General features: G+C 35.8%; 1 protein-coding gene across 1 annotated transcript in view; it reads left to right on the top strand.

The window, feature by feature from the left end:
* Window positions 1-25,258, top strand: part of GABBR2 (gamma-aminobutyric acid type B receptor subunit 2) — a 487,639-nt gene that overhangs the window by 227,694 nt on the left and 234,687 nt on the right. The window contains exons 4-7 of the mRNA XM_075142314.1: window positions 4,116-4,217; window positions 11,438-11,503; window positions 17,227-17,418; window positions 18,528-18,764. Of these exons, the coding sequence (XP_074998415.1) occupies window positions 4,116-4,217; window positions 11,438-11,503; window positions 17,227-17,418; window positions 18,528-18,764 (597 nt within the window). The remainder of the gene's footprint in view (window positions 1-4,115; window positions 4,218-11,437; window positions 11,504-17,226; window positions 17,419-18,527; window positions 18,765-25,258) is intronic.

Below are 25,258 nucleotides of genomic sequence, written 5' to 3'. Positions count from 1 at the left end.
CTGCTGGGTAAACATTTTTGCACCCCAGTAATTTTTGGAGTTGACCACACATAAATCTATTAAATATGTAGTATGGTGAAATACTGATTTCATCCAGCTTTGTACGAAGAGCAGTGTAAAAGTGCTTTTTTTTTTCTGTGAGTGAAGGACTAGGTTCTCTAAGCAGTGGTTCATGAAATCTTGCAGGTTTATTGATGATCAGGTCTGGTAATCCCTGTTTTGGAAAAATGAAATATTGGTGTCTTTAAACTGCATAAAATTTATATAAACAGACATAGAACCACAACCTTTATTAAATTTTTAACAAGGGATTATACTACCTCTGTATTGTAAGTCAGTGCAAAATTTACTTAGGATATGCAGATCCCCACCAAGGTTTAATGCAGTTTTGTTACAATTCTCTACAGCAGTTTCCTCCAGTCAAAATTATCCTTTTCTATACAATAAAGAAGCAGAAGTATAGTATTTTGTAATTTTCTTTACTCAGACTTGGTGGAAAGAAACAATTACTGCTGAGCTCTAAAACTGCTTGTACTGCTGGTGGTACGCTTTCCAGGACTGCAAGCATCTGCTAAAACAAAACATGCAGCATTTTATATTCTGAGTTTTACAAATTTAATCCAAAATTGCAACATTTGCTACAGGAATTGGCAGTTCTATAATGGAGGTAAGGATTTGCGAATTCTGACATTGGACTCAAATCCAAATCAAAAGATTCTGTAGTTAAATTTATTTGAAAAAAATGAAGAACTGTAGGAAGACAAACACAAGTTTCAATTCTGTGAGATATTTAGAATATTTAAAAAGAAAGAAAAGAACCCAAGGTTGGTGACAAAAAAGTATGGAAATAGGAAACAAAGACTGGAAAATGTAGTGGAAATACCCCCAGACCAGGCACAAGATGAGATTGTCAGACTAGTGGTCATAGAATTGAAAGGGGGAAAAAAAACATTAAGTGTTCTGGGAAAAAAATGTAAACCTTGTAAATTGTTATAAAGCTCCTAATATCTTGTTGTGATAATGGGAAAGAAATACCCTTCTTTTGGCAAAATCTCCACAACAGATGCATCTGAAAAGCATCCAATATCTGATTGTGGCCGTGAAGAGAAAAGGCTTCCAACTTCTCTGGCACCAAATCTAATAAGGTGTGCCTTTTGGGAGGTTAATCAGTAGTTCAAAGAAAAGTCTAAGAGCTCTGAAAGCCACAGAGTAGTGGACTTCTAACAGATGGGGCAGGGGGCTATCAAAGAAATTTCTCCGTGGCTGAATTTAAACAAATATTGCTCAGAAAAAAAAAATATGCAATTGAATACCTCAATTGCAAAGTTCATGAACAAGTTCTGAAGGGAAGGAATCACAGCAAGCCAGTAGACAGTCTGAAGTCTAATCAAATGTCAGTCTTGTGCCCTCCACTGAAGCCTATCTATAAGTGTTAGTTTATTTTAATAACATTTAACATGTATTTTTTATCATTTTTCTCATGTTAATAATGGTCTAATTTGACTAAACTGTATTTGGTGAATCAGCTGTTTTCTACTCAGATCAGCTGACTAATGTTACTCTAGTCTCTCTGAGATTAAAAGAATGACTAGAAATGGCTCCAGAAAAAAAATCAGGAAAATATCAGAAAAGCAAATCTGCGACTAAAAAATTTCTTGTTTTACAAAAGAAGGTAAGACAGTATGAGTAGAAGCATATGACAAGTTGTATGCCTTTGGAAAGCACAGTTCTGTTAGCTAAGGAAAATTTTACTTTTTCTAAATAACATAGGATAGTTTTAGTGAACTTTTATACTAGGTAGCAGGATTTTGGACATTAGCTAAACTACGAGCAAGAGAGGTCTATTTTCTTTTGTTATCCCTGATGATTTGTTTCAGAAAAACAATTTTTCTTTGTATCGTGAAAGACTTGTATCATAAGGAGCAGTTAATGGCAATGCTGGAACTAAAATATCAATCATTCATTTTACTAGTATACTAGCAGAAAAAGGAGTCACTACTGATCATTTTTTGTCAGTGAATACATTTTCACAGAATGCTCTTAAAAACTGGTTATAACATCACAAAAGGATGAAGGGTATAACTCAAATCTTGGTGGACTGACATTCTGACTGTTGCTTCTGTAAAATAAAATAATTTTAAATAAAAATATTACCTATACGTCCACTTGTTTTAATCATTGTAAAATGTTATAATGTAAAAATATGTCTTAATAATTTTAAAGCATGGCTAAAAGGGATAGGTGAAGCAGAGGCCATGAAAGAAGTAATTAAGGCAGCCGGTATAGTAATGATCTTCAGGAAATACTTCATTGGTCAACCAAGAAACTTGGCAAAACCAACTGAAAGGGAACAGCAAAAAGGTGGAATGCTGTTTGAGGATCAATTAATGCAATTTCTACATTGCAGAAACCAGATTATGCTTCTTTGTCATGAAGAAATTTGCAAAAACACAAAGATAGTTTTAACGTTCCTCTTTTTTACCAAAAATTGTGTTTCTATCTAACAGTTAAGCAGCATACCGAAAAAAATAAATTGGTTGCATGGTAAACATGAAAGCATGAAATACACCCAGCAGAACTAGTAACACAGAGATTGAGAGGATACTCGGGAATATATATTGAAGAAAGGCTGAAGGATTACTGAAGAGATGAGTTTGTCTTGAAAGCAAAGCTGCCAGCAGAACTCAGAAGTCTCAGCTGTGACCTTTCATGTCTCAGTGCATCCCTTTGCTTTTACTGTATACTTACGCACGAGTGTGACAGACTTTCAGCACAGGAAATTTAGCAATAGCTGGGTCTTATTTTTGCATGGAAAAAATGTCATCCCATTATATAAACTGCATGGTCATTTCAGTTCAAATGAAGAAGGTCCTACACCTGAAGGACAGATACCACTTCCTTTTCTTTACTTGACCATGTCACTGTATATCAAATATTTGCAGATTGTTTTGAATGAGCTGTGCTTCTTTCTCAAAGGAGGTCAAGGAAAAGGAGAGTTAGGCGAGAGATTTAAAATGTGTCATTCCAACGACCCATAGAGAGGATCATTGGAAAGTATCTGCCTATGATTTATACACTTCTAAATTTTCCTGTTTAATATCACATATATTTCTCTTCCATGTATTGTATTTTCTCCGTTTGCATTTGAGATACCTGTTTTACACTGTGATTTGCTTCCCCTATTTCTGATATAACAAACAAATAAAAGATACAATCAGTACAATGAATGTGATCATATTTTATTAAATTAAAATTGGAGTGCCACTCTACATTTCAGTCTGTAACCATGTTATCTCCAGCTAAAATTATTTTTGCTCATCTATTAGGAATAGTAATGTGAAACTCTGTTTTTGCAGTCATGTGGCGGGAGAAAAATCAGCAGTGATTAAGACAGAAAACCTTGAAGTAGTTATATGGAAAAAAAAACCTAAATCTGTAAGCCAGATTGTTTTGCATGTTATCTGGCTTCTTTGTGCTATTAGGCAGCTCAGAGAGGACAGAGTCTTGCCACTGTAAAAAAACAGGTGAGAAAATCTGTTGATAGATGGTTGCTTGTGTCACCCTTAAGCAAATCATACCACTCGCTGCCCCACGCAGCGAGGTGCATGCTCTCAGAAAGGGGGAGGGCACAGAGGAGTTCATGAAGTTTACCAATCCCTAACTGACATAAGCTAAGCTCTGCTGATTCATGCTAGGACCAGCTGACGGTTGTTTCAAATCAGCCCTCAGCACTGAGAATATGTAAGAGTTTCCTTGATGAGTCTTTTCCCCTTGTACAGTCTCAAACATCACTTTGGCTACAAGAAAGGTTTTGGTCTTAACAGCACTGGAAATACACAAGAGTTGTCCATCCCCGTGATGCAAAGTGGGAGCCCACTGTGATCTTTTTGTCACACGTAGTAAAGCTCTTTACATAGTACACCCGTTGATAGAAGATTACGGTGGTAAAAGAATAGTGTCTTGATCAGATTTTAGGCAAAATGGGAAAAAAAAAGGTAGGTGCGTATATCATGGTGAAGATCATTGCTTGTCATTATAGTGATAAATATAGTCCATCTGCTTCCTCCCCACTGAGTCGCAGTTCAATAGTTTGCCTTTTTCTCAACTTCTGACAGGTGAGGAATGATCTGACTGGCGTCCTGTATGGTGAAGACATCGAAATTTCAGATACTGAGAGTTTCTCCAATGATCCTTGCACAAGTGTAAAGAAGCTTAAGGTATGTGCTGCTGTTTGAGGAATAAAGAGAAAGTGATGATTATGTCATGGTATTTGATTTAATTTTTTTTTCCTATGAAGAAGGCATAAGAATAGTATACTACTACATCCCGTTGCATAGTAAGGTTAACAAATGGCATTTTGAGGGCCTAGTCCTGCTTAAGTCAATGAATCTCCATGCATATCATAAATATTTTTATAATTCCTGGTAAGGACACAAAGTAAAGCAAGTTTTTGCTGGCTTAATGTTTGTATCTAAAGCACCGGTCTTAGTGATATATGTGTTAAAGCTCTTGAGGTTTGGAACCAGAATGCTTTTAAGGTAAATTATCATGTAGCAAAAGTGTTGAGCATTTTTCCATTGGCTTCATCACACATTTCAGATTGAATTCTTTGTTTATGATCATCTGCATTATTTCATATGAATCACAGGAAAAAAAAGGAAAAATAAATTTGATAGCACAATAATTTATTATAATGATTTATTAGGTTCCTGGCATCTCATAGAATTAAAACTATATTTTAGCATTACCATGCAGTGCAACCAACAATAAACTAGACATAGGAGATACGAATCTTAAACTGCATATGAACATGAAAAAATGAAGCAAGAGAATGGTGAATAATGATGAAGATCAAATCGTTGCTGGCATCAAATACGTATGACAGACAATCAAAGCCACAATCCTACAAATACTTAAATATGTGTAAAACAGGTTTAAAAATACCCTAATAAACTGAATGGTATTAAAAAACTAAAATTAAAGCAAGGATATCGACCAGTATAAGACTAGGCCACTACTGAAGCTAACTGGAAAAGGTCTGAACCATGGTAAACTAAGTGTGCTTTATTATTCCCACACTCTAGCAATGCAAGCCTGAATGTTTAAAGTATAAATAGGTAAAGGTTACATTTATAGGAAGCCATTTGTGTCTGTCCAGTCTAACCAGTTTGCATTTCCTATCTGGAGTTGAAAAGACTCCAGTATGTGTTATCAGTAAAGTCCACATTTTTGACAAGGTCTTTAACACCTGTCATCAGAAAACTAACAATTCTGAAGGCAGAGCTATTTAAACCAACGGATGATGTAATAACAAGAAAAAATGCATATAAGCATGTATATTTAGGCTGAAGGTTTTATAGGGAAGACCAGAAGACTAGTCTTATTATTAATTATATTTTAGTTAACTATATGTTAAAGTTAACTCTTGATTTCTTCTTCAAAACAAATTACTACAACAATAAATAAGCAGTTATCTAGTTAATCACTTATTCTTGACAGCAATATAGGGTTACTTGGCCTTAGGTATATATGTCAGGCACAACTTAGCTATCTAGTTCTGAAAATGTTCATTCCTTTCTTCAAGATGTATACCTAATATAGGTAAACTGGTATCTGCTTACTGTACTTGTGATTAAAATAGACATAAAGTACCTTTCCTTTTCATAAACACAGTTTAAATTAATGAAATTAATGATTATGCAATACAAAATAGAAATATCTCATATGATCTGCAGAAATATATGTTCTATATTTTTCCCAGAAACACCTTAACTTTTACTACATTGACTCCAGCCTCTTTGAATCACAGTTGGAAAGTAAATTTAGGCTTAAGGATATCTTTAAAACTCATTTTTGTGTTCAGAGAAAGGGATGTTGGAGGATATGCATTTGTACATCAACTTAAATGTTTAAAAATTCTAATCACGCACAGACAAATTGTATGAGCAGTAACACTTCTGCTTCCAACTTTCTTGTATCTTGCACATAAGACAAAAAAATTGCAATATATGAATTCCAATTCAATGAAACTGTTTTAATCTGATTTCCCAAATACAATAGGTGTTTTGGATACTGACCGAACACCATCTCTCATTCTAATAGTCAAGTTAATTAAATTTTAAAATTTTGGGCCAGGAACAGGTCTGGATGTGGCCTCAATCTAAGTGAGTGACATGCACGCTAACACAGACATCAGCAAGTTGTGATGGTGGGAGTTGTCACCCTCTAGTTCACCTTCGGCATCACTGATTCCATAGCTAAGGTTAGAGGCTCATCTGTAGTTCTTCAAGTGGACATCCAGGCATTTAGAAGGCAGAACATGTGGATACCTCTATTGACAAAGTTACCCAGCTTTGAGTAGATTTATTGATACCGTCTTGACTGTCAGATACATGGTAGAGAATATGACAGGGTATCTGAGCTGTTCAATTTAGGTATTTCATAAAGAGCCTGCCAAGACATTGACTTTTCCCGGCAGATGAGATATTGTAGCAATCCTTCTCTGGAAAGCTGTGTAATACAACTTTGTGGTGTTATTCATTAGAAATCAGACAGATTAAAATCTGATCACAGAAAGGAAGCTCTGCAGGCTGAAAAAAAATAGCTGCCTACTCCAGTATAATGTGCATCACTCAAACTCTGAAAAGGCTAGAGTGCCTCACATCTGAGGCTGTTAGAAATGGCAGTGGAGACAAGTTGTTCTTCATCCCTCAGTGGAGCATCTTAGATGTCTTGATCCTCACTGTCTTCAGGGTTTATACTACTCAGCTGCCAGTAGTAGCAAAGACACTTTATATTTAGTAGCTGAATACCCTCACCTATAAGAAAGAAAGAAGGGAGCAAGAGAGTCATTCATTTCTGAGGCTGTGCTATAGTCTTCATTTATAAAACATGTTTTTATGGGGAGTCCACCACAACTGTGGGTAAATGAAATGTAACTGTTCTTCGTTTTCTTGTTTGAACTTTAGTCCATATGGGAACATATGTATTGCTTACTGAGGAGCAAAGCTTAAATGCTGATATTGCTACTCTAAACTCTGAGAAGTGTAAATATGACAGCTCACCATCTGGCAAATGGTCTAAACATTGATCTTTTTATACAAGTGCAGTTTTTGGAGTTGCCTTCCCCCTGGGATGTTTTTAATCATCTCATAGATCACCTGCCTAGTTTCATGAATTAAAAACTCTTCTGTCAAATACACTTTAGCTCCATGCAAGCAATTTACAACTCTATGAGAAAGAAAGAGTACTTGACACTTGCTGGGATCCAGTGGGTGACTTCTTTGATCCCTACAAGAGAGTTACACTGTGTTAACTTGCATCAGTCCCATGAGGGTTGATGTAAAAGAATAGTATATCCTTGCCAGGAAATCATACTGGTTGACAGTGTGACTGAAGGGGGGGAAAAATTATGCCCCAGTAAGTAAGTCTGATGTATCTCTTTGCATGGGACTATAATGTGGACATATACCCTGATGTGCAAGCACTGAAATGAACCTAGCTCTGATAAACTTCAGTGCAGACTTCAGTATCCATCCAGATAAAACCTCTGCAAGGGATTTGATCTGTGTCCAGTTGCATGAATTTGAAGCTTCAGTGTCTTTTATGCAGGACAGAGCCAGCAGACCCAAGTCTGGCATCAAATGAATCTAGGCTTATTTACCATCTTGAATGCAATTCTTCAGGAACAAATTTGGGAAAAATGTGGAGGGGGACACAAAAAGCAGAGTTGGAGATAAAAAGGCTTACTGAGGAGTGCATCATTGCACAGAGGAAAAATGTTATGCATGGAAGAGGAAAAGCTATTGTACAGACTTTCCTAAATTATTTTCTTCTACGTGTGTTCTAACATACAATTATTTGGTTACATGATTGCATGCTAAATTTTCCACTCTTTTTAACTGCAAGCCATAAAACCCCAGGCACTGCATCTCACAGCATTGTATTGATATCTGCGTGGTTATAAACAGGAGGAATCTTTTATGATTTCCCATATGTGACTAACCAACTAGAACTGTATATTATATTCTTCATGATGCAACTTTATGAAGCTGGACAAAGAAAAAGATATTCAGCCATATCTTCACTGTCAGCTTGACCCTGTGATCCCATACTCTCCACTTAACCCAGCAACATCCCTGTCTCATTCTGGATCTTCATCCCAGTCTGAAGTTCCTTGCTTACCCAATGCTATGTTCTGCTTCTCTGATTTCTCATCTCCCTCTGAATACCTTTGTCTAGACTATCGTTCCGTTTTCTTCTGAGCTTACTTTCTGAGATTGCAGTTGTCGTAATAGTAATTATTTGTCTAGCTTCCTATTTGCCGTATTCTTGAAAAAAGTCCTAATTCTCCCTCCCAAGCTCCTTATTCAGTACTGGTCTCAAGCCTACTGCTACTTCCCCAGGTGTTTGCTCCATCTTTGCCTAAAAAGTGTAAGTACTCATTACCCACATTCCTTATTGGGTCTGTCTCTCCTTCCCATGTGCTGTTTTTTTTCTCAATGGATCCTACCTCCAGCCACTTTATTTACTGACTCTCAGCATTGTCTTCTTGGATCCATCTCTGGCCGGTACTGAGCGTATGTGGATTGTGATTTTCCCCACCGCTCAAAGGGTTAACACCTGAACAAATGTGGTGGAGAACTGGGGATTCATATTTCTGTCAGAGAAACCTTCTTTTTCTTAGTATATTGCACATAAAAAGACATGGAAAAAACATTATTAAGGTTACAACTTTTAAGTCTTTGGAAAAAAATCAGAATTCAACTTTCTTTTGCTGTAGTCTTCAATGGCGTAATATGTTAAATGGAGGACTCATGACTTATTCTTTAATAGGTGGTAATGGATTTGATTGGAATGGAGCATTTCCTTTGATCTTCTTCAGTCAGTTTGTGGCTGGATACCATTCAAATCTTTTAGTGAACATAGATATGTTAATGTCCTCCTTACCGTACTGAGTGCTTCAAAACCAGTAATTTATTAAACTCATTGATTTAGGCAAAAGAACATTTGAGTATTGCATCTTGGCTCGATCATACATCCCAAGGATGACAGAATATCAGGGATTGTCAAGTTCTAGAGCCATAGCTGATCTTTGAACTTGGGCCATGAAGCTTTCCAGTTGAGCATCAGGGATTCTCGAGAACTTGGTTCGGATGTGATTCTCACACTTTGCAGATTTCCTGCTCTGGCATCGGAAACACAGTTTGTGATGGAAGTGGAGATTCCTGCCTGACAGAAAATTCAGCTTCCCTGAAATCCTTAGTCAGATATTGAGATGGTCAGATATTCAGAACGAGATCAGCTGTCAGATGGACAAATCAGCAAAAACACCCATTTGCTTGGGTGCCTGCAAAAGAGCAGAGTATGTTTGAAAATAGGATCAGAATGGGTGCTCTGCTATGTCTTGTGTGAAAAACATTTTCAAGATGAGTTTCTTGAGCACCTTTTTCCTTGCATGCCTGTAGATGAAAGGAATGATAGAGCCACATATTCATGTGTCTGAATGTGCAATATTTAGGTCTAAGTGCTATTGCCAAACTAATTGCACAACGATATTAGTATAAGACAATCCTTGCAGACAGTAAGGTTATTGAAATGGGATAGGATACGTCTGGGGAAAAAAATAGGATGAACTATAAAGTTATTGTAGTGCTTTACAGTAAAAAAATAGTCACTGTGGGAAATGTAGTCTGGTTTTTGAGATAATCAGGTGGAAGTAATGTCTTAAGGCATGGTACGCCATACCACAGGCACTACACCTTCAGTTTGAAGGTCATTGCATAGCCAGTGGGCAGCGTTGCTGCACATGCACTATAGAGTTACTCTCTATACCCTGCCTACAATCTCTGGTGCCCTAAAACTATGAGGCAGCCTATGTTCTGGTTTTTTTCAAATTGGTTCTCATCATATTATAAAATAAGGAATTTGTTCAATTTTAAGTTTAATAATTGAGTGCTGTGTCATTTATTTTTTAACCAAACTTTGCTGCTCTTCTTTCAAATATTTAATCTGCATTTTTATGTTCAGAGAAGTCAAGCGATTCAGTCGGAGTTCCAAGAGTGACCAAAATTATTTTTAAAATGTGAAAAATGGAAATAATGTATAAGGGGATTTTTTTTCTGCACAATTCCTACATGTATTTATTGTCCTTACAAAAACTGTAATACTCTTGCTGTAATTTGTGTAACTTGTTTGTTTAGTTTCATGTGACCTTGTTAGAATTATTTAAAAAGTATCTACTCCACTTCAATAAGATTTACATTACTTTATCAGTCTACGGGTAAATATAAAAATAAAGAGAAGCAGGCTTACTGAAAGTGCACAGGTTCAGAATGAGCAAAGTGTATTATGTTCTTTCCAACTTTAACCATGCTAAGTGTTATACTAATTTCATGCATGTAATCGCAGAAGCATTCTAGTATCTTTTTGCACTGTCCATCATAATATTTTCTGCTGAACAGGAAATAAACATTGAAATTATCTAAACTGGAAATCTTTGATAAATTGATTTAATTAAAACTGAAATGTTTCTCGCCACTGAAATTCACACTGAATCATCTGTTTCTTTTTTCCTTGGAGAGGGAAAGAGCTATTAGCAATTCTAACCAAGTGCTTTATAAAAGAAATGAAAAATTATATTTGCTCAAGCTTTTGCTGAAAACTCAGCTTTTGTGTGAAATAAAAGGTAATATTAAGTCATAAAAAGCTATCTGTTCTGTGTTTTATAGATGTTAGCGTCAATTTTTCACATAAGAAAAAAGCTAGCCCAGTTCTTGAAGAAATATTTTCCTGCATATGTTCCTGAATTTAGGAATATTTTCTTAATATATTTCTAAGTATGAAAGTAGAATGATCTCTTTTGACTTCAGTCATAGATTCTTAAAGTGTGATGATTTTTTTTAACATGTGGAGGTGGGAAGGAGGAGGAGAGGAGGCATTGACAATATGTTATAGTGACTGTAAAGAAGATGTTGTATGAGTAAAACCTTTAAAAATTACTAAAGCGGGCATAATATCAAGGCATTTTATCTCACTTACAAATCTCCAGTCTCTCAACTTTACAGCATCAGTTCATGTAAGCAGTGGAAAGCATATATTTTCATCTGGTTTTAATATGCAAAATTTTTAAAGAAATATTGCAAAGGATCAAAAGAATATTTGATACTTTAGTGTTATCTAATAGTAATATTTGACAAGATAAACATTACAGTTTTATTCTCATTAGTGTTATTGCTTAATCATTTTCTTCAAACACCTCAGCTGCTCTCTTTTGCAGTATTTCAAGTTCTTGAACTTTTAGAAAATTCTGAATTAATTTTGCTGTCTGCAGCTGTAATCTGTGCTAACTTTCTACACGATTTCAATGGCCAGCTGAAGTGGTTTCTGGAAAGGTTGTGACTGTATTTAACTGCTACGTATTTTATTCAATCTGCAGGGTAATGATGTTCGGATAATCCTTGGCCAGTTTGATGAGGAAATGGCTGTGAAAGTTTTCTGCTGTGTAAGTAAATATATTTAATTGCATATCAGAATAAATAATGTGTTACATTTGAAACAAAAATACGCTTGAGCATAAACATTTCTTCATGGGGTTCAGCTCTGTCAAGGTTTATATCAAGAGAGGTTACACATGCTTAGCTCCATTTCTGTTTCAATAAAATACTTTGTACTTGACTTCAGGAATTTAAGCGTGGACTGCATGATTAGCTTCTTCTTATTGCTTTCCTATAGTGGAATTAAATGCCAATTGAGCTTGAGCATTTGTTTTCATGTCAGATCCAGGGAAACACTTGTATATATAGCAGCAGATACAGAGAACGGCAAGATTTGAATCTTGTCCAAGAGTTGTGTTCTGATGGTAATGTCTGCATGTATGTGGTTTTGCATGTTTTGTTTTGAAAGAATACGAAATTCAAGCAGTTCCTATACTAAGCATCCTAATAATTTCTGCTACTCATAATGTTGCTAATTGTACAGTTGTCATTCACTTTTGACTGCTGTATGTTTTACATGTTTTACATGAAAGCAAATTTTAGTTTGTAAAAAATAAAGTTTTTTGAGTTAAAAGAAATGTAGTAAGTCCAGCATACATAAAATTCCCTATCCTCACCATTTGTTTGTGAGCATGAATGTGCTGCAAACATGCACAGTGTGATTGTCATTGAAAATAGCAGGATTAAAATCTGATCTTTACTTGTACCTCCTCAAAAAAAAAAAAAAATCCCAAACAGGCAGATTTTAGTGGCCTAAATTTTGTATTGGTATTGAATTCTTAGTCTAAATAACCAGATTAATCCTGTATGAGCCAAGAACACAATAAATATAATGGAAAAGCAATAATGATGGCATCTAAATTTCAGAGGGTGTTTTTTAGTGTTCGCTTAGAGAGACAAAGTTACCTATCCAAGCAAAGAAAAGAAAGGCAGAAGTTCAAAATCTGAGTGCTACATGTGCCTCAGCCACATGTTGGCTCTTACTCAGCAGCTGTTCCAGTTCCTGGCGAAATTTGGAAAGAAGATTGTAGAGTATATTTGGAAGGAACAAAATCTGTTTGCATCCAAAATGAAATGGAAAGCATTATTTTCTTTTTCATTCTTCTCATCTCTGATCGGTCTTTGTATATAAATCTTTTTGTTCTGGCATTTAAATTGGATTGACAGAGATAATCTCCCATTTTTCCATTCCTGGAAGAAAGAATGGTCCTTCTGCAGCCCAGCTCTTCCTCAGATCTTTTGTGGTTGGACTGCATTTCCCCAGCTGAGGGGTCCCAGTCAGAACTGCCTTCCAACCCGTCGTTAGACAAGGGATTGGCTTCGCTTATGGCACTGCCTTAGTGCCTAGTTGCCTTCCTCTACAATTCTTTTCCAAGTCCATGTGCCTGTGAGGTCACTGAAGAAATTCTAGAAGTCCTGGGAGGGGCAGGGTGTCCTCTTGTCTGCACCGCTGTAGTCTGAAGGATTTCAGGTGGGGAATATCTCTTTCACATGAACGCCCGGTGCAGCTTTCTGTGGCAACGGTTTGGTACAAACATGGAAGCTTGCATAACTCAGAGCAGTTTGAAGAGTGGTGACTGCTTCTAAAGTACATTAGTGTCAAAAATAATAAGGTGTTTTTTTCTGGAGCCTGGAGAAATCTGAGAGGTCATGTATCTAGGCTTGTATAAATGTATTTATATGAGAGTTTCAGCAGGAGACTGAATGCGAGAGAGGGCAGTTCAAAGTAGGTCATTTATATATTAATGCACTAAAATATGTCAGTAAGCTTGTTATTAGTCATAAAATATATTGTTGACTCATGCACTCCTACAGCTATGTGTCTAAGAGCACAGTAATTTAGATATGTCAAGTTTTTTAACCCACTTTCCCAGGTGTATCTTCAGACAGGCTTCACTTGTGATTCTCTGTTATATTTTGCAGGGTGGCTCATGTCAGCCAAAGAAAGGCTTTGGGTTTGTTAAAGGAAGGTGCTATTGTACTAGTGCAAGTTTGTGGTTTTTTTTTTTCTGATTGTGGTTATAAACTGAATATTATTTGTTAATGATTTATGTAGGCGGGAAAATCTTTGAAGTCTGCCTCAGTTTTCTGAGTGGATTCAACAATCATATGCTGTGAGGTTTCCTCAGGACATCCATTGGAGTTTATATGCTCATTTTCATTTTGCCTGGCTATTTCCTCCCTCTCCCTCCCGAACACACACACACACACACAAAAGATGCAGAGCACGTAAAGATAGATGGACTAAAAGATAGTCTAATTCAGTGGCAAACTTTAAAAACATGACAGGACTAATTCAAGCCAAAGTGAATGTTAGCAGGTGTTTCCTACCATGATTTAAATAAGCTTAGATATTCATTTAACACTAGTGTCAAAAGCAGTTAGCAATTTTAATTCTATGGGAAATCTTAGGTTTCTAATGTTGTTTTCACCTCAGTGGGATGAATGTGATATTTTTCATGGAATAGAAATTAGGATATTTTGCTTAAAACTTAACACTTCAACAATCAAAATGGTCAACTGTGTTGGATAGATATAATATTTTTTTCTTTTGAAATTGGATTAATTTTATTTTAAAAAAATTTTTAGTGGGAACTTTTCCAACATATTATCTTTAAGCCATGGAGATAATGCAGTATAGCCACGCACACTACATCAAGGCTGATGCCTAGCTGATACAATTATCTGTCTGAAGACAATTAAAGAAGATGACTATTACGCATAGGTCACTGCATGAACTTTAGGTGGTTCTTTTAGTAAACATTTAATAATAACTAAAGCCAGGCTTAATCAGCACAGTTGATACAAAAGGGCTGGACACTGTTCTCCTTGATCTGATAGAGTTTTACTGCTGAGTCTCTGTCTTGGAATTTTTAATGAGAAACAGATGGAGGTTCATTGCAATTCAGAAGTCTACAGGCATTCTTGTAGGGGATGGTATATAGGCTGTGTCCATGCTGTCATGTTGGAAACATGATGGAAATTCAATGGCAGTAAGGTTTTGCAGGCCCTTTTGAACAAACTGCTAGCAATTCTTTACTACACATAGAAAGATCTCTTACAGAAATTTCTTTGTTGTAATTAAGCATCTCTTTATGGATTCAAACAAGAATGAAAAATTTTTAAAAAATTCAAAAAATCAGTCTCACAAGGGCAGAAAATATCCAGGACAGTTTCCTGGCTGCTTGACAGCAGCCTAGGTAGGGTACACGGGAAAGATTGGGGAAGACATGTGACTACTTTATGCTGTTCTGATCATACAAAGCACTTGTAAACTTTCTTTGCCTTACTCTCATGTGCCATCAAATCTTCCCCTTAGAAACTAAAACCTTTAAGAAGTGGTCTGTGTGCATTCGAACAGTTCAAGAAAGACCTGCATACTTCAAGGAAATGTATCTTTTAAGCATCAAAATCATCTCCATTTAGCAGAATCAACAGGGAGGAAACAGTTGCAAAAAGCATTATTTTGAAATAAGTCTCCTGGAACCCAAACACTGAAATGCCTGAATACTAACAACTGTGCTGTCACTAGAAAAATGACTGCATGGTCATGGTGCTCAGCTTTGGAGGAGCTGATTTTGTTCCTCCTTCTCTTGCCTTCCCCAGATTACCCTTCAAACTCTGCCATTCCACCAGATCTTGAATGAAGGGTTGCCAGCTCTTAAAGTGTTTGAATTTTGTTTTTTAAAGCAAAATCTAGACGTGTAACCAAATTCTTGCAGGAATGTGAAAGTTTCAGTGCAAACTTGGGAATGCTCCCTTGTCTCCAGGATGGAACTTCTGGCTATTTTGAAACTTTAAATTTTCAGCCCATATCCCAGGACATTTACAGATGGTGCAGGAAACAGGCTCAAGTGCAAGCACAAAAATTCCAACAGCTTCAGTTTCAGAATAGTTTCACAGCCAATACTTTCTTGCAACACACAATTTGATACTTTAATCTGTATAGAGCAGGGGAAGCTACTGATCATTGTCCTTCTCTAAAGCACTATTCTGTGTTAATTTGTGTCCTCAGTGATTTGAAAACTGTCAAATAAAAGACACTATATCACTGAAAGGTCCTGAATGACCTCACTGTGTAATGGAAACTCTTTTAGACATCAGAAAGTCTTGCAGGATGGAATTGCTATTTTCCTCACAGGTAGACCTGGAATGCGGTGTCGCCGCAGCTGTAGGAGGACAGCAGGAGGGCAAAAGCAGATGTGTTTCTGGAAGGGCAGATTTAATGAGCGAGAGAAAGACAAGAAATTTGTGTGGATTGTAGAATAAGTAAGATATGAGATGCAAGACACTGCGTTTCAGACAGGAGCGCTTTCAAGCAGCACTGTATACAAATGCATGAAATTTGATTTTGGCTGAACAAAAGCACCTGCAACCAGGGGCCAAACAAATCTGCTTTGTGCACAATACATTTATGAACCAAGTTGACACCATTATAATAGCCTTCACAGATTTAAAGCTCAATTTTAATTTGGGTATTAACGTATTTAGAAGGCTGTCCTATTTCGTATTTTTTGCTATTCATCTTTATTTTTCTGATAGGTTTTTGGTATGATCTTTGGGATACTTTTCAAAATGGTTATGTTCTGAATGACTAATATGTCCTGTTTACATTCTCATAATTTCCTCCTTCTGTAACATTTTCTGGGAAGGTGTAACAGTTTTCCAGTTAAAAACTCTAAGGTTGCATCATGTATTTCTAAAAATCGGAATTTTTATCTTATGTCTTGTATCTCCAGCATTGCTTATATTAGGAGCCAAAGAAGCATGAAACCTGCTGTTTTGAAATGGAGTCTGACTGAAATGTCAAAAGAAAAATATCTAGTTACAAGATGGCGAGCGAAACATCTGAGATAAAATTTGCAAATATTATTCTAGAACACTTCCACACAATGGAATAGAATATCTGTTGTGAATAGATCAGCTTTTAGGCACAGCAGCATATGTGCCTGACTAATACAGTATTTCTGTTTCCTGTTATATGTATCTGCTATGTATTGTAAGGAGATAACCATCATCTCAGTATCTTGGAGTATATTGGGCTGTATTCAGTATTCAAACAATATAGAATTTCACCTGAAGAAATTTCTTGCTGAAAAAACAAAGAAATCACAGAGATTTGCTTGCTTTATCAATTTACTATTGACTAATGCTCCTCAGAAGAAACTGCTTACTTAATGTCCCTGTAGTCTCCATTTTAGCACAGTCACATAATTTGTATTTGCAACATTGTGATTTGATGGTGCCTAGGATCCAAGTTTTCTTGTTTAACCTTATCTTGTTTTATGTGGTCTTTAGGTTGATACTAGGATGATAATAACTTAGTTTAAATGTGGTAACATGCTGGTCCTACCATTCATGTAATAGTTGTGTTATGGAGAATTTTTTAGGCAAATGCTGTGCCTTCTGTTTGTGTTCCTCTTAATCTTCTCCCAGTTTTAGAATTCAATATTTTATTTTTCTGTTTTTGAATAAATGATCTACTGAAAGCAAAATAGGTTTTAGTGTATTCTCTTCTTGTGACCTGAATTTTAGAGACAGGAATCTTCAAGAAAGGAGTCTTCATTGTTGGCAAGTAATTATTCTAAACTGTTCAAAATACTCGTGTATTCTTCAATTATGCCATAATGCCATTAATAATGGGAAAAAACATGAACAGAAAACAATTATTTTTATGTTCAATATGTCTATTACAATGTCTATTAGCTTTTCTACATTTCTTTCTTTGTAGGCTTATGATGAAGAAATGTATGGCAGCAAGTACCAATGGATTATTCCAGGGTGGTATGAAAACCTTTGGTGGGAATCCTGGATTAATTCCTCACAATGTCTCAGCAAAAATCTTCTTGCAGCCATGGAGGGTTATATTGGAGTGGATTTTGAGCCTCTCAGCTCAAAAATGTTAAAGACCATATCAGGAAGGGTTAGTACTTTTCCTTCAACTATTTTATTTTTTATATATGTATATATACAATCAGTTATCTCACTAGTGTTTTGATACTGCAAAGCATAGAGGAGAGAGGTGAAGCTAAAGGGTTCTGCAGAGAGAGCTGGCAGTCGTCATGGTTATTCCCATCTTTCCACTGGTTTGCAATTTTTAAATATTTAGAAATCAGCTCCAATTCTCTATAGTGTAAGGAAGCAATAAAGTCCCTTGCCTTAAATCTCTCCTGTTCCCCCTGTATGAACATTACCATTAAATGTACAGTAAAGTTTGAATTATAGTCTGCAGTATCATATGCTGCATCATGTCAAGTTAAACAGTTGAGCACAGAAACAGAAAACTCTTATGTTTAACCCTAATCCTGCAAATGGCTAATTTCATTGGTGATTTGTGCCTCTCATAACTACAGGGCAGGGCTTGTTTTAAATATGTAAATATGTGGTAGTTCCATAAAGTACATAACATTTTATCACAAAACAAATACATGCAAACTCTGGCCAATGAATAAACATGCTGATTTTGCTGCTTTTCATATTTTTTCATCTGTCTTTCATGCCTTGCTGAGTGAGCATGAAAGGCAACTTTACAAACAGGCAACTCATCATAAGATAGCACACCATAAAGAGCATAGTAAACTTGTAAAACATAGACAAATTGCCACTCAATTTCACATTAAGAAAATAGTTGCTCAAGTCATCTGCATTATCCTATAAAGTGTAATCAGACCACTAATCTGCAGGGATACTGACTTATTCTCAGTTCTAGGATTATGGCTCACCGGTACGCTGGTAGCTTTGGTTGAACTGAAACCTTTTGTACGAAAGCAAAATAAAGCAAGTTGTCTTTCATACAGAGAAGCAGAACAACTGCTTTTCAGTTTCTCTGACTGCTAGGTCTCCCACCCAGTCTCACCATCAGTCTTGTAAGTCAGGCAGCTGATGCTTTTTCCTTAATGTTTGTTTTGGCGGTCTTTTCTGTATTAGTGATGCATGTCTCTAATCGGAGAGTGCAGTTCAAGGTGTAGGTTTGGACCCAAATGTGTAAAATGTTAAGTATTGAAGTAAACCTGAAATTTTTCTCTTCTGCAGACTCCACAGCAATATGAAAAGGAATACAATGCTAAGCGTGGTGATGGACAATCCAGCAAATTTCATGGTTATGCCTATGATGGAATATGGGTGATTGCCAAAACTCTGCAGCGGGCAATGAAGTATCTCAATGCCACCAATAAGCACCAAAAAATTGAAGATTTTAACTATACAAATCACAAACTTGGCAAAATTTTTCTGGATGCTATGAATGAAACCAACTTCTTTGGAGTAACGGTAAGTCCCAACCAGATACTTATGGGGTGGAGGAGGCTTGTGATTTTAAGTCAGTAGCTAAAGCAAGCATTAAATTTTAAATACTCTTGAAAAAGAAACACAGTTGTGTATTTCTTATGGTATCTTCAGAGCTTCCACAGTTCTACTTTATCTTAAAAATTAGTTTTGTTGCCTTGAGACTCTTGCTCATTACCTGTCTTCTGATGCCAAGTGATGACTCTGTACAGTTCCTCAGTTAGCAGATTTTTAAGTATGGATGTCATCTAAATTAACAACTCAGTGTGGTCTCAAGGGAACCACAAGAGTTGCAAGCTTCAGTGACCTTTTAAGTGACTGTTTTAGCAGCTGAGGAGTAGCTGGAATGTGATCTGAAAATACCTCCTATTTCCCTCCGTTTATTTTTGATAATAGATTATAGTACACTAATGTCTCCAGCTCCAGTGCTGTACATCCTAGATATTCTTACAACATACTTCAGTTACCATTTAAGTTTATTTATAATTTGTATTTTTTCACAGTCAAGTACAAAGCATGTTGACTATGACTTAAGAACAACTGGCCACATATAGTAATAACCTCATTCTGTTTTCAGTTGCACCATTGCAAATTCATAGTGGTTTTTTTTTTTTTATTGACATTGCTTTTAGTTTTTAACAGAGTAAAACGGGCAATAGAAGTGTGGCCCTAAAACTTCTTAATTACTTAATTGTATCTGAGGCAATGTCAATCAGAAGTTAACAGTGCATATATGTTCAGGAGTGTGCAGAGCCATACTCCTTCACCAAGAGAGATGAGCAGACTCCATTTCGGGGAGAATGGTCTTCACAGTTTCCAATAGTAGCAAATGAGAAACCTACTGGAACGCGCTTCGTTAAGCAGTATACTTGGGCTGCAACACGGCAAGATAAGGAAATCAAATGTGTAGTTTCAGTGGTGCACAGAGGGAGTGCTTTTAGGCATCTCCTTGCAGCAAGAACGTGCAGAACGTTGGCAACATTTCTGCCACCGTGCAGCTTGTCAGATTCTGTCCCCAAGTTAATTTAAATTGTCTTGAATACCAGTTAACCTCAAAACGTGTTGATGTAGCAGAACTAAGGTTGTCATACATGTCACAAATTTGTTCAAGGAGGAAATGCCTACGTATAGACATCAACAATGAGTGCAGGCTCAACTTTTTGGTGTCCTTGTTAATTGCTGAAGAAGCCTATATTTTGTATCACAGTACAATTGAAACTAATTTAGGATTTGTAAGTAAAAAACGATCATATGGCAAGACAATACTAGAATCTAGTTGCTTGTACAATATGAATTTTGCTTTCTTTTTACACTGAATTTGACTGCAGGTTTCAGTAGAAGAATTGTGCAGTTATGGGGTATCCCATTGCATCCGTAGCAGGACTGGATCTTTGATAAAACTTCCAGTCAGTAGCAGCTATGAACCAGACTCTGCAGGGACTCAAACGTCTCTGTCCTGAGTTATTCCAAGTACAGTATCTCTCAATGTGGTTGAAATTGTATATTGCTATGTAGTTCCTTTTTTTTTTCTTTCCCTGTCTTAGCCTTTTTGTCTACTGTTTAGTCTTGACAGCCGATTATGGTAAAATTGATAGATTTCATTAGCACTGCTTAATTGCCCTTCACTGCTCACCTCCCCCCCAAAAAAACCCCAAACTTCTAAGATGCAGAAGGCTCTTTTTTGTTAGTTTCAGACACCAGCAAAACCTCACGAATGAACTACATCCCTTTAGGGAGGAAATGAATCAAAGTTTCACCAACCATATTCCGCCATGTTTACTTACTTTATTCCCTCAGGTATAATGGTTTTTAAAGAAATTACTGCATGATTATTCACTGCATTTAGTGCTTGTCTGAGGCACTTTGTAAAATATTTCTCTTTAAGATTGGTCTACCAAGTCATCGTGACAATGCATAGCCCAAATCTAGTATTTGCAAGGATCATGCTTCGTGTTCCTATAATACATTCACAAAAACATTTTAATCAGAAAAATATGGAGGGAAGAAAATCTATAGCAGCTACATTTTCTTAGGATATAATTAGAACAAACAACACTCAAGTTTTTCCAGACAGTGTGAAGAAGAAGAGTTTTACAGTAGGTATTAAAAGTTTTGCATTGAAATGTTCAGGAGGTTGAAGGAACAGATTGATTCTTACCAGAAATATTTTTAAACTTTATATTCTTCAGTCTAATAAATTGCTGTCATTTGTGACCTAATTTAAAACTTTCACTGGAACATAAGTTTTAGGTCTTGGAGTGCCAAATCTCATTTTAATATTTGTTTCCAGAAAAAGTATTTTAGTATAAATTTTTTTACAATTTATTTTCAAAAAATTATTCTAAACAGGAAAAGGAGATTTATTTATTCTAGAGTATCTATGCCAAATATAAAATGAGTTTCTGGAAAAAAAAAGAAATAAAAGGAAGGACTAAATCTGACCGATCTTCAAAAACTCATCCAACAATATAGTAAAATATGTTGTTAATTATTGGGTAAGAGGAGAAGGTAGAAAGAAGCTGTAAACAAGAAACTAAAATTGCAAAATCTATTAAGAAGCATCATCTTTCTTTACACTTTCTGTGAAGATATCAGAATCACTGTCATGTCATAAATAATAAATGCCTTTACCCAATTTTCATTTTCTTTGAAATTATTTATAGTAAACCACAAAAAGTATAATCACTGTTGAGCAGTGGTTTTTGTGGCATTTTTTAAACAATTTTGAAAAGACTTGCTGGGAGTGAAGTGTGTTAGTTCCTGATTATACAGAATGTCATTCTTTCAGTTTTCTGTTTTTTTTTCTGACCTTTTTTTTCCTAGGAGACAACATTTAGAAAACAGTTTAGGCTATTGCCCAAAGAGTTGACAGGAGTAATCCTCTTTTTGTGCATCAGAAACTCAGTCCATAGATGTTACTTATTCTAATTCTACTGTCAGAAATCTATTAGAAAGAAAATTATAGCTATTCCTTAAACATTCCTGAAGGTTCTGCTCTTTTTCTGGATTTTTTTTTCTCTTAACAAAATGGTTCCTTCTGTTATTTTTCCTTCATGTTTATCTGACTTAAAGTCATATTTATTACCATATAATTTTCTCATGTATTTTGAATATAGAGCAAGGAAACACACATTTGGTGTTTTATCAGAAAACAGTAATATAGTTCTCTGCTACACTTTTTCAAATGTAAAATGGATACTGTTTTACAGGTACAAAAGGACTTTGTGATGAGAAATGCAATATGAACAAACAAAAGACCTGCAGGGATGTTCCTACAGTTTTGTTAATCTGAATGTCTTAATTCTACAGCAAGTAAGGCATTGTGTGGTTAGAATGGTCCATCTGCATCTGGACCAGCTTTCAGGATAGGAGTCCTTTTGATTTGGGGCTAGCTTGGCTTTCATGGTTTACATTTTTCTAATTTCTTGCTTATCAGAGCACTTACTTATTTTTTAATGGGAAAGTTATTGAAAGAAAAAGATCTCTTAAAGGATTTTGGACAATTTTTTCCACTTTTCTTAATCCGGATAAAGCCAGTTTTGTAAACTGAATGCAACCCTGCCACCCTAATGATTAATAAACTGTCAGATACCTGTTTCCTTGCTAAATATATCCCTCTTCTCAAATAGTAGACATTTTTTCTGATAACCTAAGTGTCAGAAAATGAAAGATAAGAAAATAAGTACTCACACAATTTATTTTGACACAGTTTAGATGTCTGAGGAGTCCCCTCATGTAGTTGGTAGAGCCACTGGAGGGAATTTAGAGTTGGAGAATCTACTGAGGTCTTTGTTGAAGTGTTACTACTTTGAATCAGTACAGAGTGATAAAATGATGGGAAACAAAATACATATCTGGGATATCTATATATCTGCATTTCAATTATATAACAGTTTATAGCATACTACCTATAAAATGCCTTCATGTATGTGTGGAAGCCAAAGAGAATTTTCCACAGAGCTAGAATATTCTTCTAAAGCAAGATTGTTTGCCCAAAGAATAAAAAAAAAAAAAGAAGAAAAGTCTAACTTTATTTTGTGTAATACTACCTTAGTATAACTTGTAGGCTTGATAAGTAGTGAAGAATTAGTGTTGCCTTCTCAGGATACTGAGTCATATTTAGTGCATACTGAATCAAAATCAATCTAGAAAATAGAATAATTTTGGTTTAGTCATTTTTTCCCTTTTTTTTCTCTTTGTAAAGACTATGGATGGTTACATAGTACCTTACAACTACAAGAATGTTTATATTTGTTAGCAAAAAAATGTTGGTTATACTTGGAAAGATATTAAATACCACATTTGTTCTCGGTATGGTAAAAGTTTTTATTGGTTCCATGGGGTAGCCAGGTGGTGAGAAGAATACAACGAGTGTTGGAGATAATTTTTAATTTATTTTTTATGCAAAACATGACATTATTTTTAAAAATGCTTTCTTCTAATTTTCTAATTGCTTCACCTTTGTCACTGATGTGATGTCATGAATGTTACCATTCTCCCTGGTTTATGCCTGAAGTCCTGTAACTGTTGTAGTAGGGTATTTTGTTGCTTGAGTTTATTGCTATTATCTGTGATTATAAATCAGGCTTCAGAATTGTTAATTTATTTCTTATCCTTATGGCCTTCTATTATTTGTGTGTAATGGAAAAAGAATTACAGTGGAGGAGAGAGAAAATTAAATACAGTGTTGTCTTTCCTTTTATGTCAGCCAGAGACTCTAACACAGTAGGATAAAATTCTATCACAGTAGCTGCTGCACAATTGAAACCACAGCCATGAAATAGCTTTCAAGTCTGTCCCTGGCATCCTGCATTTAAATGGATCCAGTCACGTTTCATAACTGGAAAAATGCCTATTGATATGAAGTTCATTTTGTATTTTGATGCTGATTATTTCTGAAGATTGAATTTAGCAGCTTGCCTCCACTTTCCAGGCTTCAGTAGCCACTGTGCTGTACAGGAATCTCAGAAACATAGAAGGTCTTAGCATCAGAATAGGAACAGGGAGAAAGTATTTCTTTCATGTCATCCTGGAAAAATAACATACCCTAAGACTTAAGGAATAAGTCAGCCTTGGCAGAGAATCAGATGGAATTAGTGTGGTCTTCAGAAGAGTGAACTTATGCTCAATATGGGGGTCTAACAAACATTTCTGTAGTAGCATTGATCAGCGAAGTTGATTTTGCATGAACAGTTCTGAATTAAGCCTCAAGAGCTATTTATATCTGGAGTCAAATTTTCTTTGTTGTCATGGCTGAGGTAGGGCAGATAGTAAAAGTATTGGGGGGAAGGCAGAAATTTTAATAAAGCAGCTTCTTGTTAATCTAGAATAGTGCTTTAAAAGTACTTTTAATTTTATAAAGGTGGGTGGAAGTTTAGTGTGCAGTGGAATACCTAACACTACAAAGATACTTGTTCCTGAGAAATACATTTGAATGTTTCATTGAATTTGGCTTGGTCTTAATTTTGAGCATTTGAAAATTTGCATTATCCATAATTGGGTGATTTGAGATAGTTCAATAAGCTAGCAAAATGCATAGTCAGGAAACTCCGTGTATATGTATGCACACACATGTTCTCACAACCCCACCTGACTGTTGGCAGATCTCAGTTTTTTCCACACCTGACCCCATGGGTTATGAATGTGAACTACTCTGAACTTAATGCCTTGTGTTTCCTTTTGATTTTTCAGAACTTGCTTCCTGTTACAGGGTTTCTTGTGTAGCACAAGAAAGAAAAATACTTGGGGTCTGGCTGTGTGCAAGACCTCCTACATCTCTTTTTGGGTTTTCTGAACCTTGAATCTGAGCTTCCCCCAGTGGAGATAAACATGGTGAATCTCTTACTTCCTTACTCCCTCCTGACTTCCAGTGCACTATCCAAATAGATCAGCAACTGAGAGCAGTACAGTGGGTTGGTGAAATAATTTGCTCTCTATATGGCCAATTCACTTAGGAGACTCCTCAAAATAGAGAGATGCTAAGGTAAGCCGTCAGCAAGTTTGCATAGGGTCATAAATAATGTTTGCTCATTAGGAAAATTCAGTGCAAATGTTTTCATCTGCCAACAATGTAAAACTGCATACAGAAGGAAATCCTAACTTTTTAAAGTGAGAAGTGAGATTAACTGTGACATTTCAAGATTAGCCCTCAAGCTAATCAGCAGCTGACAATTTAATAGATATAGTAGGTGGCAAATAAAAAAAGCTTTAGTCTAAAGTTGTAGAACACTTATAACTGCATCTGTCATTCTAATAGGTGGATATTTGATGAAAATAAATGAACAACATACATTTACAGAAAAACTAGTGAAACATTTTCGAAGATCTGGCTAACATCTCTTAGCCTTCTCTGCTCTATATTTAATTTTGTCTGTATCTAGACAGTGTTTAACATAATACATAATATGCCCTAGAAGCTCCTTTGTTGCTATTTTGGGCACAAAGAGTGGAAGTCCTTACAAATAATAAAGTAACAAAGC

Source organism: Calonectris borealis, chromosome 2 (genome assembly GCF_964195595.1).
Source record: "Calonectris borealis chromosome 2, bCalBor7.hap1.2, whole genome shotgun sequence".
Classification (NCBI taxonomy): Eukaryota; Metazoa; Chordata; class Aves; order Procellariiformes; family Procellariidae; genus Calonectris; species Calonectris borealis.
The sequence above is the reverse complement of the archived record's forward strand: the minus strand, read 5'-3'. Positions and strand labels throughout refer to the sequence as shown.